The sequence below is a fragment of the Podarcis muralis genome, chromosome 2, assembly GCF_964188315.1.
Source record: "Podarcis muralis chromosome 2, rPodMur119.hap1.1, whole genome shotgun sequence".
Lineage (NCBI taxonomy): Eukaryota > Metazoa > Chordata > Lepidosauria > Squamata > Lacertidae > Podarcis > Podarcis muralis.
The window spans coordinates 36,690,621-36,705,245 of NC_135656.1; the positions used below are offsets into that span (position 1 = coordinate 36,690,621).

The 14,625-nt window shown below is 45.0% G+C and overlaps 1 protein-coding gene across 1 annotated transcript in view; it reads left to right on the forward strand.

Moving 5' to 3' along the window:
* MGAT5B (alpha-1,6-mannosylglycoprotein 6-beta-N-acetylglucosaminyltransferase B) overlaps positions 1 to 12,297 on the forward strand; it is a 168,812-nt gene extending 156,515 nt beyond the window's left edge. Inside the window, exons 15-17 of the mRNA XM_028717043.2 lie at positions 7,294 to 7,368; positions 9,871 to 10,139; positions 11,704 to 12,297. Coding sequence (XP_028572876.2) covers positions 7,294 to 7,368; positions 9,871 to 10,139; positions 11,704 to 11,902 — 543 coding nt within the window. The 3' untranslated portion in view covers positions 11,903 to 12,297. The remainder of the gene's footprint in view (positions 1 to 7,293; positions 7,369 to 9,870; positions 10,140 to 11,703) is intronic.
* The last annotated feature ends 2,328 nt before the right edge of the window (positions 12,298 to 14,625 follow it).

A 14,625-nucleotide genomic window follows, 5' to 3' on the forward strand; every position in this document is an offset into this window, starting at 1 on the left:
CATCTGATGGGTAGGAAATAGTTTACTCATGATCAGATGCCATGGTGATAATGATCGAAGGAACCACTCCTCCAGAGAGTGAAACAAGCTCACTCCAAGGAAAGCGTGATGATGAAGTGGTACTTAGTCAGCTTCAGGCCAAGAGCATGACACATGCCGACACTCGACTTGCTCAAGACCAGTTATTTTGATGGATTTTGATCAAAAGGTTTTTTATATGTGTTCTTAAGTTCAGAGAATTAGGCCACCACAATCTGTCTTAATACAATGACTTGTTCTGCTCCTTCTTGGGGAGCCAGACAAGCTAAATTCTCACCCCAAACCTGATGTTCGGCGAGTAATGGCTTCACAATTTTTAGGCCTTTCTGCCTTCATTTAGAGCTTTTGTTCCTATGTAGGTTGAGGCAGCAATCCTACGCATGCTTACCTGGGAGTAAGGCTTATTTATTTAATCACTCCCTTTATATCCCACCTTGACTACCTGGAGCCCAGGGTGGGGTAGTATGTGACTCTTTCCTTTCTCCATATCGCTTTCAATGAGGTAGGTTAAACCAGGCGCACTGCATCCCATTTTTGTCGCTTGAGGTAAAACAGGAAGTGCCGCCCTGCCCCCAGCTGTGCCACCTGCTGCACCGCCTCCACCACCAGTGGAGAAGTGGAGCCAGCACTGGCATCCATTTCCATCAAGATCTCACCCAAACCTCATGAGATCCCATATACTCCATGAGGTCTTTCAAGATTTCAGTGAGATCTCACCAGAAATCATTGCCGATGCCAGCAGCAGAGGAAATGAGCGAGTGGGGGGCCCGTGGGAGTGCCCCCACCTCGGGGGCTTCACCCTGCCTCATGGGTGCTCCAGGCCTGGGTTAAGCTGAGACTTGGTCTTTACAGCTGAGTAGAGAGATGAACTCTGATCTCCCAGATCCTAGTCCAACACTCTAACCACCACACCACACAGGCTCTCACTATATACTACACTCTGGCTCTGAGTAGATGTACGTAGGACTGCACTGTAAGGATTGTTCCATAGCTGTTTTCTAGTACTTGTTTTTTTATTAATCTTCCCAATTTTGCATTTGATGGATGCTTAAAAACAGAAAACAAATCTGTTAATCTGTGCATATGTGCACTAGATTCTTGACATACGCACACAGCCTTTGTAGAGAGTAAATATTGCTGAATGTGCTTGAGTTGCAACTGTTCTGTAATAAGCCCAATGAGATCCATTCTGAAACAGCTAGAAATGAGGAGTTAACAAATAAAACTGCAAACACACCCTGCTTAAAAAGCCAGTGCAAGTCAGTCTCTCGTGCAGTAAATAAATTTAGTGACTTGCTAGTTGCGATGGTGCTATTGTGAGCATTTCGAAATGGTGTTTGTGGCCATTCTGTAGACCTTCTCTTTGCCTTCTCCTCCATCTCCGTTGCCTGGGTCAGAGCCACAGTTACTTTATTGATGCACCATCTTCTCTCATATCTTCAAAGCAGTTTGCACCATGTGGTGTCCATTGAGAAGGCACCTACCATCCATGCATAGTAGTCTATTACTATTGTAGTCTATTACTGTTGAGTCCATCCATCATGGCCGTCCATCAGTGGTGCTCTTGCAGCCTTCCTTGTGCCATGTGTTTGAAAAGAACCCAGCACAGCAGAAGGCCATTGCTGACATATGCATGAAACTGCCCATATGAAACCAGGTGCAGTTCGAGGTTTTGATCCTAGCATTTGAAGTGCTAAACAACTTGGGACCATGTTCCCTAAGGGACCACTTCATCCTGTTTTCTCCTGCCCATCAACTGTGCTGCTTGGATGGGGCACAGCTGAGAGTATCACAGAGGTGCACTTAACTTGTACCAGAAGCTGGGCTTTTAGTGTTGCAGCTCCAGCGCTCTGGAATCTGCAGCTGAAATTCAGTAGGTGCCTAGCATCTTGATATTTAGGTGCTGAATGTATTTAGGTACTGAATGTATTTTTTTCTAAGAAGGCTTTTCCTTGTGTGGTCCCATCGAATGTTAACTATACAGTTGTAGAAATGGTTGTATTGTTTTTAGAGTCTGTCTTTTTCCATTTAACCTCATTTCATCTTCGCTTCTGGTTGTGAAGCAGTTTTTAAATCTGCCAAATAAATAAATAAGCTGGTGAAATGCAACATTGACACCACCAGTACCACAAAAGCAGATTTCCCTCCCCCCCCCATGCTTTTAGAATTAAAGTAGGACAATTCTGTCTTATAGAAATCTATTTTATGTGTGAACAATGAAGTACAATGCAGAGCTTTCTGCTAGCAGAGTCGAGTAGGCAATCTGTGCTACGACAAGCTAGACACTTCTATTTAAGGAACTCACAGAAGTGCCCATCACTTTCCTGTCTGAAGGTTCCCGAATCAAACCAGGGCAAGTTCAATAATTCATAGGCAGTATCAACTCCTGTCATTATGTCGAAACTGATTACCGTTTGCACCTGTAATTAGATATAATGGGTACAATCTCCAGCCTTGCTGAACTCTCATCTGAGATATTTATGGCAGAAGGTTGCTTAGCAGTGTCTCCTCCAGCCTTTGGAGTTATTCATACATCAGAAGAGAAGAAGTAACTCCATTTAGCACATATGTGACTGGAACAATAGACAGAAGATGGGTCATAAACTGAGAGAGAGCCCTTAGCTTGTGACTCATTTACTGCTCATTGCCTGCTGAGATGCTACTAGGACAGTGACATTATCATAGCATCCTAGAGCTTTAGGATTAGTATGGTTCTGAACATCGACTAGCTAGAGCACAGGGATCCAGTGTGATGCCTTCCAGAAATTGCTGGACTACAACACCCATAATCCCTACCATTAGCCATGCTAGCTGAGGCTGATGGGAACTGTAGTCTGGAAACACCTGGATGGCATCATGTTTTCTGCCCCTGATCTAGATGTTGTGTATCCCTTGTGGACAAGTCCCACTGTACTGGTGGAGTTCTGGTCAGTCTTCTGTGGCTCCATCACCATGTGAGAAGTGTTCTGAACATAAGGATTCTTCCTTTTGGAATAGTTTCATGACAAATGGTGAAGCAGTATAACAGGGGGGAAAATATACAGGATATTAACAACAGACAAAAAAAGTATCCAATGTCAACCTCGTTTTGGCTGTTTTGTTAAGTCCCCCCCCCCCCCATTTGTTTCCATTTTTCAAAGGCAGCTGCAATTTGTGAAGCTTACATTAACAGAGAATACTTTATATGGCTGGGTGATTTGAATCTGAAAAGTTTGTTAGACCTGAACTTCAGTGAGATAATTCTTCCATCAGCTTTAGCTACCTGAACAATCTTCACATTATTGTGCTGGACCACAAAGTTTGGGAGGTGTCCAGATGCCAGCTAGATGAATGCTGAAAGATACTTTTGAGATATGGCTCTCCTCCGATTGGCAGTCTGCTGCCAAAAAGCAAAGGCATGCGGAACAAAGTAAGAATAGAGGTGTTCCATAATCCATTCCTAAAATGTACTATCCATTTGAATGATAAAGGCAAAGGAGATCACATAGCGTGTATAAATAGCAGCCAGAACATGAGAAATCACAGCAATTCGGAGCTGCTACACCTTATCTCTGCGTGCATCCAAATGTGTCTCTTTTGTCTACAGCCTCGTACACTCTACCAGAATTGATCTCAAAATACCAAGATTGTAGAAACTTGTCTTTGCTGCAGACAAGAATCTGAGCACAGATTGTCTCAGTTACTTTACTTGATTAATGCTTGGTTTTTGTGCATAGATGCAACCTATTCATACTGAGCTTTCAGCTGAAATTTGGAATCCTATTAAAGGAGTCACTGAGTGTCCAACCATAATTTAAGGCCCCCAAGTTACTGAATCCCTCCTACCTCCCATCTTACTACTGCTTCAGCTTCCATAATTATGGTAATGCTGGTAAACACACATAGTTTTGAACTTAGGCATGGTGTTGTTGTTCTTTAGTCATCTGGTCGTGTCAGACTCTTTGTGACCCCATGGACCAGAGCACTCCAGGCACTCCTGTCTTCCACTGCCTCCAGAAGGAGAAATAATGTGATGGTCACTTGAGTATGATTGCAGGAGGTTCTGTACAGATGAAAAGTTTGTTTATACCTTTATTAACATGATTTATGCACATTGGGCCCCCACAAGGGAGCTGTGATTGATCTGAGATGAGGCAGCTTTGATTCCCGGGGCTAACAGTGGAGTCTCATGATGCACAATACTTTTCCTTACTGGGGTTCATTATAGTCAGACCTGATTTGGAAGAGACAGCCCTTCAGTTAGAATACTTTCCTCTGTTTAAAAAAAGGGACATACAGTGGTACCTCGGGTTAAGAACTTAATTCGTTCTGGAGGTCCGTTCTTAACCTGAAACTGTTCTTAACCTGAGGTACCACTTTAGCTAATGGGGCCTCCCACTGCTGCCGCACAATTTCTGTTCTCATCCTGAAGCAAAGTTCTTAACCCGAGGTACTATTTCTGGGTTAGCGGAGTCTGTAACCTGAAGTGTCTGTAACCTGAAGCATCTGTAACCCAAGGTACCACTATACAACCACCCTTTCGGTGAGTAATGGGAAAACAACTAAGCTGGTCCCAGTCTCTATGAAATTCAGAACCTTCATTATGGAAGGCAGACAGCAAGCTGGGCACTCCCAAATAGGAATTTGGCTATAGTGGGCTTCTATGCAGATTTGTACAGGATGTTTTGTGTTCTCAAGTGCCCTAACATTTAGAGTCTCTCCTTCTTCCCTCCACTCCAATGTTCTTTCCATAGCCCTGCTGGATTTAGTAGCTAATCATATCCCTCATTTAAATGCTAATCTCTCTCAGCAGCAGGGACCCATTTTACATACAGCTTGACTTTTCTGGTGCAATAAAGCTTAAGCTCAAAATGTAAAATATCCAATGAGATTCCTCAGGGCTTTTTCTTCTTCTTTGGGGATAGTGGGGGGTGGAATAGGAAATAAAAGAATGATGATAGATGGAGAGATGAAACATTGCCTGTGAAGCTGGGAAATGGCCATTTACTTTCTTTGTCTTTTTATTATTATCATCGGGGCAAGGGGAATAAGACTTCCGTTCAATCCCAGGCCAGAAGTAACCTTTTGTGCTGCCTGTCAGGGCCAGCCCAAGTCATTTTGCTGCCTGAGGCAAAGGACAAATGCCACATACAGAAGCTGGTTGGACTGGTTGTTGAATCTTACTCAATGGCAATGCAATAGGCAGGCAAGTTTACGGGGCACATGCATCTTGGTTCTCCAACAGAGGGGCATGACTAGGGGATGCGGGAGGAAAAACCAGAAGGGCCACTGCTGCTGTACCACAACACTCCACCTCAGCACCTACCATCTGAGGCAATTGCTTCATTCTGCCTCATGGCAGGGCCGGCCACCATGCCTATCTGGGACTTCAGCTAAAAACTGCAGGGAATACTGCTCCAGGGTTGTGCAAGTAAAGGTAGGGGCCTTTGGATGTAGCAGACAAGCCACACCTCCAACTTCACCCTCACCCCCAATTTAATCTAAATCATTGGCTCCCCATAACCTTCTATAAACAGCACCTGGCAAGGGTCTGCCACAAGAAATGAGGGGACTGGGCTCTGTCTGTCCCCATTTAATCTGAGCACTGGGAATTTTGCATATTATTTCCCCTTGTTGATTGTGCTGACTGCCAGGAAGCTTAATTCTTCCTCCTGCGGCCAGAACATTTGAAGCAAGGCCTCCTAGGCTCAACAGGCCTGGCTCACAGCCAGAGGCGCTGTCTTCTCAGGGTGACCAAAGGAGGCCCAGCTCAACATCCTGACATCACCTGTGTGATGTTGCATGATGTCCGGACATTGTGAGAAGCCAGGGGGTGGAGCCAAACACCCTCTGAACATTGAGGGGACCTGGCCTCCTCAAAAAAATAACAACCCATGGGGGGCCGAAAGTATCTCGGCCCCTAGGGACCGGCGCCTATGCTCACAGGCCAATGTGTTTAGGAACACAGCCTAAGTCTATGCTGCATCTGAGAAAAAACGAATGTGAAAAATCAGCACAGATCTTAGCCAGCTTCTAGAGATCAAATCCAGAAAAGCCCAACATGGACATGCCTGTGTTCACAGTCTTAGTATCAAATGGGAAAAGAACAGGTGAGAGGGTGAAAGGAAGATGTAAGATCAGATACCTCTCAAGTTCAAAGGAAATCTATCCTGTTGTCATCAGTCACTGCTAAGCTGCTTAAAAACCAAACTCCCCTAGTGTGATGGGTTTTATAGTTATTTCTTTGCTCTTCAGAAGAGGAACGGGCCTATCTGGAGCATACAGGGGTCTTTTGCTGGAAGCAGAGAAGATGCCATGCACTTTTAATCACTGAGCTTTAGTTTGATTCTTAATTGGCATATTTTTAACCAACTTTGATCTTTTTCTAAAAAGAGGGAGAGGGGAAAGGGAAAGGGAAGGCGGAAGCTCATTAGGAGCCACTTGTCCTGGGGAGCCCATCTGTTGTTGGGTCTCTTTCCTTTCAAGATGAGGCTTCATCCACCTGTCTCCTGGTAGCAGATGGAGGCAGGCATCTGCTGGCATTGCCTGTTGTGAGTGTTTCTGACAGATCCATCAGGATGCTTGCCAGCATTCCTAAGGAGGAGAGGCTCATACACAAGGAAAGCTTTGCCGAGGAGCAAGCCTGAAGCCAAGTCATGTGCACACAGGCAGGCCCAGCTGAACAAGCCAGCAGTCTTGCGCACTTCAACGGCTTTGCACCAGAAACCAATTCTGGAGGGGTGAATCCATTCTGGTGGAAGTGATCTGAAGAATATTTGCATCCTTCTTTGCAACTCTTAATGGCAGGTGATGGCCTGCAGTTCTGGGGTTTCTGGGATTTAAAAATCTGATAACTGTCAGATTACTGACCACCTTGCCACTAGATTTCTAGATTTCCTATTGGAGGGGGAAAATGCATGGCTTTTCAGCTATCAAATCACATGTTATCTGAATGGATATTCCCATGCTCTGGAGGTTAAATCTTTGTTCATTGCACATTTTCCTTCCTTCTGGCATCTTATTCCCACGCATATGGTTTGCCGAGCGCTTTTGTCTTCCCAGATCCTTGACAATAATTCAAAAGCCTGCAAAACTTGAGGAAGCCTGCAAATTAAGGACGTGTGATCAAATTTACAAATTTGCCTCTTTCTTCCAATGCAACATGTTAGGCATGCAGATTACAAGATATTGGGTTTTTCACATGACAGAAAGTGGTGATGCGGATAGTCTTCTTGCACTGATCCATTCCTATGCTGTGCTTTCCCCTTCCTCCAGGTTGATCCTTACCTGCCCTATGAATACACCTCTGAAGGGATGCTGGAGCGAATTCATGCCTATATTCAGTACCAGGTAGTTGATATGCATCTTGTTCTGCTGTTCTTTCTGATTAAGTCTAGGAGGCAAGTGGTTTCCTGCCCCCAAGGTGGTAATGAATGGCACAATAACCACTCAGTTTGGTGTATGAGTTAATTTTTTACCAGTGTCTAGAGCAGTGGTTCTCAACCTGTGGGTCCCCAGATGTTGTTGGACTACAACTCCCATCATCCCTGAGCTCTGGCCTTGCTAGCTAGGGATGATGGGAGTTGTAGTCCAACAACATCTGGGGACCCACAGGTTGAGAAAGGCTGGTCTAGAAAGTTATGTCTTGGAGTGGGGGTTGGGAAGTCAGCGGAAATTGGGGGGATGTAGCTCTTCTGATATCTTTTTCCAAAAGATTAGCAAAATTGAATTAATTATATGGTTATTTATTTCTGAGTTCCCTGCCCCCAGAAGTACAAGTTTCATCTATTTCTGGGCTTTTCTCCTCACGGTTCTGACAGTTTCTATTTTCAGCATTTATTATGTGTGATGTTTCCCACACACACACACACACCGCCTCGCATTTGCTAACTGGCGAAACGCTACGCTTTGGGATCTTAGGACACATCAGCTTGTAGCTCCATTTCTAAGCCTGTGCACAAGTATAATTAATTTTCTGAATAAAGCCTGAAAGTGTGACTCAACCCCTTATGCATATAGACAGACATCAGCCTCTAAACATCTCATCTCACCCCAAGATTTACACCATAGAAATGCCTTATAGATATACCTGGTTTCCCAAGACATACAGTATATCTATGGTTTTAAAAAATTCATGTAGCTATTAAACTGCCTCATTCCAAATGATATACTGTATGTAGAGATATACATTGGTAGGCAGGTACCGGTATATGGAACAATGTAACTGAGAAGCTACAATATAATGCTATCAGGGACTGACTGGGCAATGAGAAGTGGAGAGAGGTGTCATGTGAAGAGGCTCCAGCCGGAGAACCCCATAGGGAAGCCTCAGAAGAGGAAGGCTCAGAGCCAGGGGAGTGGTGGTGGGGCTATGAAGGTCAGAGGAGGTGGGGGGAGAATAGTTGGATGCTGAACAAGCAACAGGCTTGAGTGAGAGAGAAGGAGAAGAGGCAGAAAACACTGCAGATGTAGAACAGGCAGCTGAGGAGGAGGTGGGGGCTGAGGCAACAACAGATTCACAGGAGCCTGCCAGTCCTCCCTGCTTGTCTCCAAGGGCTCAAAGAGTTTTGCATGTGGTGGAGCAATGAGCACAGAAAGTGCAGTGGGGGGTGGGAGGGCTACTGACAGAGCATAAGACTGTGGGGTAAACAGCCAGATAGGGAAGAGACTTAGGGCGAAGTGGGAGGCCCAGATTGTCAATTCTGGCAACTCATTTACAGAGGCTAGTCTTGCTGTAGGTTTCTTTGTTTGTATTCTGTTTCCTTGAATAAAGAATCAACTTTACTGCTCGCCTCTGAGTCTCCATGCTGACCTGCAGCTGAACCAGCCCTGACAAATGTAATGCAACGTTAAACAAATAAGCAATGAAATAAATAATAAAACCCAAGTAGAACAGCATAACAGCATAATTTGAAGCATTTTTAGAGCCTCCCTTTTGTCAAGGCACATCCTGGCTGACAAAATACAGCGCTCGCCCCTCTAACGTGTAGACATCACACCCAAATTCTGCCTTACATCCACGCAAATCATACAGTACCTCCTGCTCATTCAGTATCACTCATTGCAATTTATTCCCACACCTCACATACGCATCCACCAGTACACACAAACACATCACCCACCCAATCACTCCAATATCTCCCACTCATTCACCTTCCATTATCACCAGTCACTGCTCCCACTCAAGAAAAACATACTGCAAAAACACCAAGGAGACAATGAAAGCTTTCACTGACAGAACGGTATATATAACCGTACAAGTTGCCACCCATACCTAAATCACACAAATGAGCTGTTCTCAACAGCGCTCAACCAGGTTGCTGTCTTCCACCCAAGACTCTCATGCACCAATGATGCTCTCTCACACATGATATGCCTTCATTTAACCAAGGAGTGCCCTGTTGCCACAGTGGCCAACCAGAGACTTATGAGAAGCCCGCAAGCAGAAACTGAGTGCAGCAGCGCTCTCCCCATTTGTCATTCCCAGCAACTGGCATTCAGAGGCATGCTGCATCATCTCCTCACCTGGAATGGCTCCATCCCCTTGATCATTAGGGTTGTCCTTTTCCGAACCTTTTTCAACTCTACAATATGCTTTTTGAGACGAGGCAACCAGAAGTGTACACGATATGCCAGGTATGGTTGCACTAAAGATTAGCATGACGACGTTATGATATTGGCAATTTGATTTTCAGTTCCTTTCCTAATGATCTCTAGCATGGGATTCTATGGACTCCAGCGGGGTTGAAGTTACCTAGGAGTCAGGCCCCTATTGAATTTGATTGGACTAGCTCCTGTTCATGCCTTTGGAAAAATTCTGTATAAAAATCTGTCTCTTTTCTTCTTGGATAGGATTTCTGTGCCACTGCTGCTATGCCAGAGAAGTCCAGCAGCCACACTATGCAAAGCTCTGCAAGCCCCTTCAGCCTGCAGCCCAATTCCACATACCTGGCCTGGTCTCACAATTCCAGCAGCAGCCCCCCTGCCTGGCCTCCAGTCAACTCCATGCAGGTGTGGATATCAGACGCTGGGCAGGCCTGCACCAGTACTTGTCAGCAGCATGGTTTGGTCTGTGAGCCCGAGTTCTTCAAGTTCATCAACAAGAAAGGAGTGTTTCAGCAGTAAGTCTCTTCTCTCTCCCATCTTACCCTCATTCACCCTGGAATATCTTCTCTTCCCAGTGCTGTTTTTATAGAAAAAGAGGTACCAGAACTCACCATGAACATCTCCCTTGTTCTCCTCGCAATGGTGCCCACCTGAAAGGTGCCGGAACTGAAAATAAGTCCCATCTCTTCCCCTTTGCATAGTACACTAACAAGTGCCAGATAGCAACCCAGACACTTTGTATTTTAAAGCTGTTGGGCAAAACTGTAAAGTTCATGCTTTGTTTTGGTTTGCATCTCAACTGATGTTGAGTTTTGATATTGATGCAATTGGAAAGTGGCATTTTTGTGCCGTGAATGCTGCAAAGATGGAGTTGGAAGAGTGCTGAGCTCTTCGTGAAAACACGATATTTGCTTGCAAAACTCACTTTTCAACTCCTAAATCTGAATATTACAGCCAGGTTTGGTTTCCTTGGAGGCTGGTTCTTTGCAGGAACTGTTTATTAAAAGAAACCTTGAGTTTGAATTGAATTTTGACATTTTAATTGCATATCAGAACTACTTGAGGACCCCAAGAAAGAGCAACATCCCACCATACAAAAGTTGGCCTAGACACCCCTTATTAATTAAAGGCCCTTTTGCTCCTCAGGCCCATTAAGCCTCTCCCAAAATCTCAAGAATTGCTAGAGACCTTCATTCATGCTGAGAAAGTGAATCCTTTCATAGATGCCTCCCTGACATTTGTTCAGTGCCCTTTGCACACAACACGGCAAACTAAAAATATTTGGACAGACCTTCTGGTTGCATTGTGTGTGGGAATGGCTTTCTGTAGTTGAAAAGGGGTTTCTAGACACCGTTGTTCTCTTGTCTCCCTCCTTCCCCCTTTATCCCTCTGTCTGTAAGCATACATTTGGAACACACAGGCACTGACATTTTAATAGAACATAAATCTGCCACCCAGCTCCATACATAGCTCTGGACAATTAAAATGGGCGCATTATCATTTCTGTCACGGCGGCCAGGCAGGCAATTTGAGTCCAAGTGACATTTTTATATGATAAATTAGAGGCAGAGCTCAGATTCTACTTGCTAAGCTCCTTTAGCTCCTTAAAACCCAACCATTTTCAAGAAATTGCTGGTTCAGAATCACTAGTTCACATCAGAGTTTATTAAAGAGATGCCGGGGAGTTTACTGAGGGGCTGGAGAGGGAAAGGCTATAGCATCGCCTACGGGTACATGGTTGACTTCTTTCACTAAGGTTTGTTTGAGAAGAGGCATATCTGCCACAGCCTTTGCCAACCAGATGCCCTCCAGAGGTTTAGGTCTACGATTCCCGTCAGCTCCAGCCAGCACAGTCTTGCCCCATGCAGGGATCCCACCGGGAGGCCAGCTCAGCGTCCATCTCACCTGCACTTCCACATGCAAAACATAACATCTAGAAATCTCATCACGGATCTTCTGCAAAACATATACCAGTTATTAGGCCCTTCCTGTATGCCTAACAAACGATAAAAGTGGGACTGCAAACATTAGAACCAGTGTTTGAAAAGACCTCTCTCTGTGTGTTTCTTTGCTTCCAAGGCTCAACATTGTTTGTGACAGCACAGAGTCAGAGATGAATCACCTCTACCCGGCTGTGGCTGAAAATGTCCAGGAGTGCTACCTCCAGAAGGAACCTCTCTTATTCAGCTGTGCAGGATGCAATACCAAGTACCAGCGCCTCTGCCCCTGCCGCAATTACCGCAAAGGACAAGTGGCACTGTGTGGGGACTGCTTGTGATTCCACTGGCGCATGTGTGCTGTAACGTGCCACACATGCAGACAAATAACTTTCTTTTTTTCCATAAAAGGCTTCTGCAATACTCAAGAAGGTTCCAAATGGAATCATCTTCTTGGAGACTTTTTGGATGTCAGTGAGATTCCATTGGTTGTTTCGTCTCCCAGTCAAGGGCCAAGGACCCGTTTCCAACCTTTCTTTACTTCTTAAAGCATATCTCCTCCTGCATCCAAGACCACTGGAGACTTCAAAGCGGCTTAGAAGGGCCGAATTGAAAATCCTTCTGAAGGACAACAAGGCAGCCTCTTTAGGATTTCATCTTCCTTAAACATCTTGATCTATTTATTTTTTATTGGGAAATTGAAATTAAAGCAGGAACATCAACAAACAGCCCTTGAGGAATGTGTTCTGTTTCAAATGCTTTCTTCAGAAAGAGAATCTTTTCAGAGGGGAATGAAAAGAAAAGAGATGTTGAAAGGCTTGTAGAGGGATGCAGGCATAATATGGTGCTACTGAATGTTTTGCATTGCAAAACAGAAAGGCATCGTGGCTGCAAATAAGAGGTTATGGGGACTGTTGGAAAGTTGAATAAAATAGGAACCTGGCGGATATGCAGCCTGTATTTGCATGTCTTGGTAAGCCATAAACCATGGCTTGCTGTGCATGAGCCAATCACATCTGCTTTGCTCCTTTGCACTATCACTGGGAAGAAACAATGATCTTTAGCTTTCCAAACATGGGGAGGGGGGCATTGGACCAAAAGAAATAATGATCCCTGGTTCAGACACAATGCTAAGCCAGAGACCACAGTTTGTTTCCTCTGTGCACTCACAAGGGGCAGTCAAAGAGTCCAGGTAGGAACATTACCATCTCCCCAAAGGGGAACTCCAAGGTACAGCCAGTTCCAGCAGGCTTGAAGTCAGTGCACATTACCTGATAGGCACCAACTTCAACCCCTGCTTTCATCAGGGTTGGTTGCCCTGTAGTATTCCTGATGGGGGGGCTACAGCCAATCCCAGCAGGCTTGCTGTCATTGCTGGTCACCTGATTGGCAGTGGCAGCAGGTCTTCCTTCTCATGGAACAATTGCCTATACACTGTAAAGTTCCGGATTGTTTGTTGGTAGCCACATCTCTGCGTGTCCCTCACCTGATGTCACGAGTGATGTCAGCTGTGGGGCAGCTGTGGGTGGTTTTGGGAAACAGCCTCAAAGGCCAATTTGGAACCCATGCCAAGACTAATTAGGTCTGGATGCCAGATGTCCCTCACACCTCCATTAGCAATTGTTTATTATCACATGTAAATTGGGCTGCTGACTTGCATATGCCACTACAAGCAAATAGGAATGGAAGGAGCTGTCCATTTCAGTTTCTCTTACTTTCTCATTTTCCTAATCTTAAATTCAGTTCTCCACATTTCTGCATCAGTTTGTGTCTTTGTTTTTTAAAGTCCTCATGAAAATTCGCCAGTATTTGAATGCGAATTTCTCCTAACACATTTTTGTATGCAGTTTTGACTACTGCACACATTTTTTGCAAGAAATATCCCCTAATATAATGCATTTTAAATGTTATTTTTACTAATATCTTCATTTTTTACAGACACTTACCCCTAATATAGGGACACGGGTGGCACTGTGGGTTAAACCACAGAGCCTAGGACTTACTGATCAGAAGCTCAGCAGTTCAAATCCCCGTGATGGGGTGAGCTCCCGTTGCTCGGTCGCTGCTCCTGCCCACCTAGCAGTTCGAAAGCATGTCAAAGTGCAAGTAGATAAATAGGTACTGCTCCGGCGGGAAGGTAAACGACGTTTCCGTGCGCTGCTCTGGTTCACCAGAAGCGGCTTAGTCATGCTGGCCACATTACCCGGAAGCTGTACACCGGCTCCCTCGGCCAATAAAGCAAGATGAGCACCGCAACCCCAGAGGCAGTCACGACTGGACCTAATGGTCAGGGGTCCCTTTACCTTTACCCCTAATATATACATTTTTGCATCGCAAAAATTCAGCTAAGTGCGAATTTTGAAGGATGGCTGTGCTTCACTTCTTGCATCATCATCATCATCATCGAAATGGTGAACTTGATAGAGTGGTTGTCAAATTTCTCCTCTTTCCCTACCAGCAGCACACAGTGTTATGTGAGTAGTGTGTTCATGGTAAACCATATGGTGATCTGGGCCTCAAACCAAACCTTTCATCTGGTGGTGGTATGCTGTGACTGGGTGCTGAATTACATCCATATCTTACGCCTTATCATTGCAGCATGGTTACTCTGGGAGAGAAATTTCTTGGGCTGGGGCAACAGCAAAGTTCTGCTATCAGCAGGTGCCTGGCCATGGATCCATCCAGGATGCTAAATATGCTCCTCTGCTGTGCTGCCCTGTCCCTACTCATGCCTGCTCTATTTCAGCCATTCCATGGGATATTTCCTGCAATGGAACAGCTCAGGTGGTGTAGAATGTTCTACTGGCATATATCCCTGTCATGATGGTGGTAGCATCTCTCACTTTCTGCTACCTAATCCTAAAGCCCTTCATCCATAACTCAAGTACAGGACTGAACCCTGTAAAAGTTCAAGTGCTTTAGTGTTTTATCATAGGGAAGAGATGCTCTTCAAACTCCTCGATCATCTTGCTTGTCCTTTTCTGTGTTGGTTCCTAGCATTACAGTAACCTTTAAAGAATATCAATGAGGCAAATGATACATAATGTTCCAAATGTGGGCATGC